The sequence below is a fragment of the Acyrthosiphon pisum genome, chromosome A1, assembly GCF_005508785.2.
Source record: "Acyrthosiphon pisum isolate AL4f chromosome A1, pea_aphid_22Mar2018_4r6ur, whole genome shotgun sequence".
NCBI classification, from domain to species: Eukaryota; Metazoa; Arthropoda; class Insecta; order Hemiptera; family Aphididae; genus Acyrthosiphon; species Acyrthosiphon pisum.
The window spans coordinates 76,127,388-76,133,387 of record NC_042494.1 but is presented as its reverse complement, the minus strand read 5'-3'; the positions used below and the strand labels follow the sequence as shown (position 1 = coordinate 76,133,387).

Sequence of the window (6,000 nt, the reverse complement as noted above, 5' to 3'; positions counted from 1 at the left end):
AAAATGAATTTGCAGTGGTATCAAGCTAATATTTGAAAAGGCTTCAAAAGTTCGAAGATAAAACACCTATTTTTTTTTTACTCGTCTTAATACTAAAATAAACAATATAAATTAAGACAACATAATTATCTTATATTTCTTTTATTGATCATAATTATCATTAAAATATAACTGTAACTGGATTTAATACTAAGCATTACAAATATGTATATTATATTGTTTTTTTGTTGAATAATAATAATAATTTTTTTTTTTAATTATTTGAGTATAAATATAAATGTTTCATGCACACCATACTGGAAGGGTTCACAGACCACATGTTTGAGAACACTGCGCTAAAGTATTTCAGTAACACTATTAAATTCCTGACGTGCTTTAGTGTGAGATAATATTGCTAATAATAATATCTTATTAAGTCATAATCAAGGTAAAATACCTTCAATATTAATGTAAGTACTACGGGTTATTCCTATTATATGTACAAAATATATTCACTTAAAATAAACAGTAAAAAAATAATTATTACAGTATTACATTTTTAGTAATATAATACGAAAATGAGCACTTTACATCCTATAAAAAATGTATAGCCATATAACATATTTTAAATTCAAACAAATATTAAATTAAATACTAAAAAAAAAATTTAGAAATAGGAAATTATCGGTTATTATAATATTATTCATGCTCATTAACAATATATATACCAACCAATCTATCCATATATTTTATTAATTATTTTCAAATACTTATTGAACATTAACAATATTGTAATGGTAAATTAAACGGTACATGATTCATGTCAAAATTAAAATTTAATTATTTTATAACTAAAAGAATATACTTACTAATTTAATTAAAAGTTACTTTTTTTTTATTAAACACGTGTTTATAAATATTAATGAATAAAAGTGCTTAAATATTTAGAATGATTAAATTATACATAATTGAATTTTGAATTATAAAAAAACTTAAATATTTTGAACTGATTAACATCAAGTTTAATAGGATTTTATATTGAAGGGACACAATATTTTTACGTGGAATATAAGTGCTATTCTATAAGTTGAAATAACTTTGTGATAGTGATTCAAATATCAAAAATCTCACGACAAAATATATATTTTCAAGTAAAGAATTTTATGTAAACGTCGATTTGTGAATAATACATATATTTTTGTTTAATAATAATTAGTATTTACGTGTTATTTCAAAACAATTTTTTAAAAATAAAAGAAACAATTACATAACGATCATAAACTCATAACGGTCCATTAATTAGATAGTAATTAATTGTTACAATATTTTATTGTGGAAAAAAAACGTAACCATTAACCAATATTATTGGGACGGCGTCATGTATAGGCAAACAACAAATATAATAATGTTATTATGTAACCAATTTACCATAGGTAACTGATTTTTTTTTTGATTTAAAAATGTATTGTATTTATGATAATATTAGTGATTTCTTAGTTTCTTATAGTATTATATTTCTCAATAAAAACATAATAACAAGACACACATATTTAGTGATTACAGTACACAATACAAAATAGTAAAGAATTTTTGCACAGCACCGGTTAAAAATAAGGGTTTGAATCCGATAACGTTATTTAAAAAACAAGCTTTTGCGCATGCGCTCCGAATATCGGTCCGGTTATTTTATTATCGTAATCAGCCATTTTTAACATTTTAACGGGCACCTGGTTAATATCGGTTATTATCTTATCAAAATATAAAATATCTATTATTTTTGTTTAATATCTATTTATTTTGTTCACACTACATCATGTCGTGTCTTGTTGTGTAAAATAGTTTTCTCTGATTGGCTGACCCACGTGGTTCAATTAAAGTATACCATGGTATATTGTTATTTTATCACACGATACCACAGTAACCAAACAATACGGGATTGTTGAATCTTGAATATTCAACTTTTGGCCGTGTGGTTACAGATATTATGTAAAAAAATAAAAAAAAAATTATAAAGTGTTATCATCAGGTACAATATTCTTATCGTTTGTATTAAATTTTGTTATACAGCCACGATTAAAGATAGTACGGTTGCCCAACGAATCTAGAATAGTGTCTACCGAAATGAATCTCCATTATCAGTATTAAACAGCTGGAAACTTACGCTCTAGCGCTTATTTGTTGTAGTGACTCTAAATGCAATTACCTTTCAAATGTAAATTGTAGTTCCGTGATAGCCACTATGACATATAAGCGCTAGTGCTTAAGTCTCCAGCTGTTTAATTTAACTTTAATTATACTGATTATAGAGATTCATTTCGGTAGACACTTTTCAAGTATGAGAATCATACGTCGATGGGCAACCATTCTATCTATAGCCGTGTATATAGCTGATAGTAAAAACGCATGACATGAAGGCACACGATCATAAAAAAACAAGACACTACACGAAATTTGAAAGTGTGAACCGTTGACGCATAGAACAACTAGATAGTTAACTATATGCAATTTGGTATTGAAGTCGTGTCCGCTATGGGTCCACTCTATGCCTAAACGGTAATTTTTACACTTTTATAATATGATAATAATTATATATATATGATAAAATGTTAACATTACCGCTGTTTAGGCAAATGGCGACAACAACTTCAAAACATTGCATAGCTGTTGTATAGTAGTTGGCTATCTAATTGTTATATAATATAATATCCATGGTGTGGACCCCATTTGAATGAGAACCTCTATAATGTCAATGTAACCATAGAACCTAAACCAATTTAAAGGTCTTTAGTTACGGTTACAAATTATTATGTGATAAAATAGTTTATCGGAATATAATCCGATAATGCAAAAACTAAAGTTTCAATTACAACGTTATTACCCGATTACCGTCGAATAATAATTTAACAAAACGTTATTTTTACCGGAGTGTTTAACCTGAAAAAACGCTCTAATATTATAATTAATTATAAATTATGTAAAATATAATAAAACGAACTGTTGAAACGTCACATCCAACCATAACGGCGTGAGCGTATATTATGATTTCGAGGTGTAATCATATTTCGAGGTATAATTATACACTGGCACACACTGGTACATGAAACATATTATACGCCATCATGTCATAATATAGGTAATAACAGACCGTGTATTTTGTGTTCTCAGGTCGATCAATTCACACGTATTTCAAGATCAGAAGACCGAAAAACGTTCGGCTCTCGTTCGACGGTATCGTGAACAGGGCAAACTCGCCGTTCGTGTTGACGCTGTGCCTGCCCGAGCCGCTTAATCACAATTCAGCCGAGGTAAGCGCACATTGTCGATCAAATAACGGTTATATCTTCCCTCGCCATATAGTTACCTTCTTATATCGGTACACACTCACCCATTCCCATAGAACTCTCTAGTAGACTTCGTTCAAAATATCATGATCATAGTATAATATGAAATTATTATTATATTATACCACAAGCACATATAGCTTTGAGGGTTAAATTGTTTTTAATGCGTTGATATTATATTTTAAAGATTTAAATACTATTATGTATTACATTTTTTAAAAATAAAATTATATAATTTGGCTTGATGTAGCACGATGGTTGACTTTAGTCACAAAACGTGTTCTGAGGTCAATCATCGGCCGATGTCACTAGTTCCTGGATGGGTAACCACCCGTATCTTAGTGACAAATCTTCGCTACATATAAATACACGTGTACAAACCAACCGTACCCTTCCTCACAGCAAAAACCAACTTTTGCCGTGGTTTAAATATTAATAATAATAATAAAAAAAAATAATTAATCAATAAAACGACGACGGACCGCAGCAGTATAATAATAATATTATAGTTTTACATCGTAGCCGTTGTATGTAATAATATAATAACTGTCGTCTGTCAGACAGTTTTTGTTTGTCCATTATAAATAGTTATAACGGATGTTCTATATATAATATACGTCACGTGTCGTCACGTCACGTGTGTGCAACCATTACTCGTGTACACAATAATAATAATAATATAATAATATATAAGTAATAACAGGTTTTACAGTTGTTTTCGCACCTTTCTTCGTGTTTACGCGCACCAGACCAAGTCTCCGCGTGAATCAAATACCTGTCAGCGCGCTTCCACAAGGGATCATCGGATTAAGGTCTGATAAGTCATTACGGTGGTCTTCTCTGGGTCTATATCCAGCGTCGGTGCGTTGACGAAACGTCACCCAGGTCAAATAATATTATTATGGTTTGCCGAGCGAACGGATTATCGGCTTAACTATACAGCTGCTTGCAGCACCTCGCAGATATACCTACGACAAAGATTTTCTTCGGCTATATTCGATCGAGATATTTTAATTTATTTCGACTTCCGGTTGTCACCGAAGTACGGAGTATAAGAGTAATGGTACGTTGAGATATTATAAGTAGGTACGTTCTATCTTTGACCGCATTACAGACTGTCTCCGTCTACATACTGATTACAAATGTAGTGCGAGATTCAACCGAGAAATTAACCACAAAACCTAATTAATGTGGCGTCTATGAATAAAGTTCATTAGATTTTCAACACTTTAATATTACCGAGTTGTCAGAGAAGAATATTTGCGAGATAACGTCATTATGAAATTGCTTCTTAATTTTTTCCAAAATATTTTCTCAGCATCGCGCTTTTCCTTATACAATATTATTTATTTTTTAATTATTATTTTGTGTACAACAATAACACGGCTTCATCGTATTAAGCTCTGATAAGTCATTACGGTGGTCTTCTCTGGGTCTAGATCCAGGGTGAATGCGTTGACGAAACGTCACCCGGTCAAATAATATTATTATGGTTTGCCAAGCTAACGGTTTATGGGCTTAACCACAGCTGCCGCAGCACCTCGCAGATATACGATGAAGAACTTCGACTATATTACTGGGACATAGTAGTTTTCGACTAATTATGATTCGGTAGTGATTTTTTAATTTGTTTCGACTTCTGGTTGACACCGGAGTACGGAGTATATAAGAGTAATGGTATGTTAGGATATTATAGATACGCTCTACCCTCGACCACAACATTATAATTGTCTCCGTCTATATTCTGATGACCAATGTAGCGGAATTCAACCACAAAACTAACCACACTAATTAATGTGGTGTCTATGTATAAAGTACATCAGATTTTAAACACTATAATATTACCAAGTTGTCAGAGAAGAATGTTTTCAAGATAATGTCATTATGAAATTGCAGCCAAATTTTTTCCAAACTATTTTCTCTGCATTGGGCGTTTCCTTATAGGTACAATTATTAATGCATAACTTATTATTTTTTGGACAACAAAATAAACATTTCTAGTTAAATATTCCTATGCAGAATATTTTTTGGAATATTTCGATACATAAACATAGTCCTTGGATTGAGTAGTTAATTAGTTATAACTCATATGTTTAGATGACAGAGTAGTGATATTCATGTACAACCAAAATGTTGGCCCACTACTCCACTTGATTAAATTTTAAATATTTTTATCTAATTAACTACATTTTGTATAAATCGAAATAATCTAATTAATAATCTGCTTTGGAATATGAAATAAAAAGTGTATGTTGCGATAAAAATGAAACAAATTATTTCTAAAAAAATTTTTTCTAATAAAATGATATTCATCAATCATCATATTTATATTATTATTAAAAAAGTAAAGACTTTTTGCAAAAATTAGTGTGCTTTTTATAAAGTTTACTTGATATGTTATATAATTTCTATACACGCATATAGTATCATTTGACTTATAGTATAAAACACTGTGGACATAATAGGTAGTACTGTTATATTATACAAAACAGTAAAACGAAGTCAGTGCGCCTAAATTCATGCAGGTTTTAGTTTCTTATATTTATATAAGATAATTATCCTTGAAACTGTACTAAAGATGTAATTAATCTGAGTTTATGTTAAAGCAACATAGAGTATATAAACGAGTTAATCTGTAGATTATTCCAAAACTTTTCCAAGGTAACGAACAAGTTAATGG

At 29.8% G+C, this 6,000-nt stretch overlaps 1 protein-coding gene across 1 annotated transcript in view; it reads left to right on the top strand.

The window, feature by feature from the left end:
• LOC100167238 (head-specific guanylate cyclase) overlaps positions 1 to 6,000 on the top strand; it is a 343,251-nt gene that overhangs the window by 197,788 nt on the left and 139,463 nt on the right. Inside the window, exon 8 of the mRNA XM_029487547.1 lies at positions 3,145 to 3,284. Within this exon, the coding sequence (XP_029343407.1) occupies positions 3,145 to 3,284 (140 nt within the window). The remainder of the gene's footprint in view (positions 1 to 3,144; positions 3,285 to 6,000) is intronic.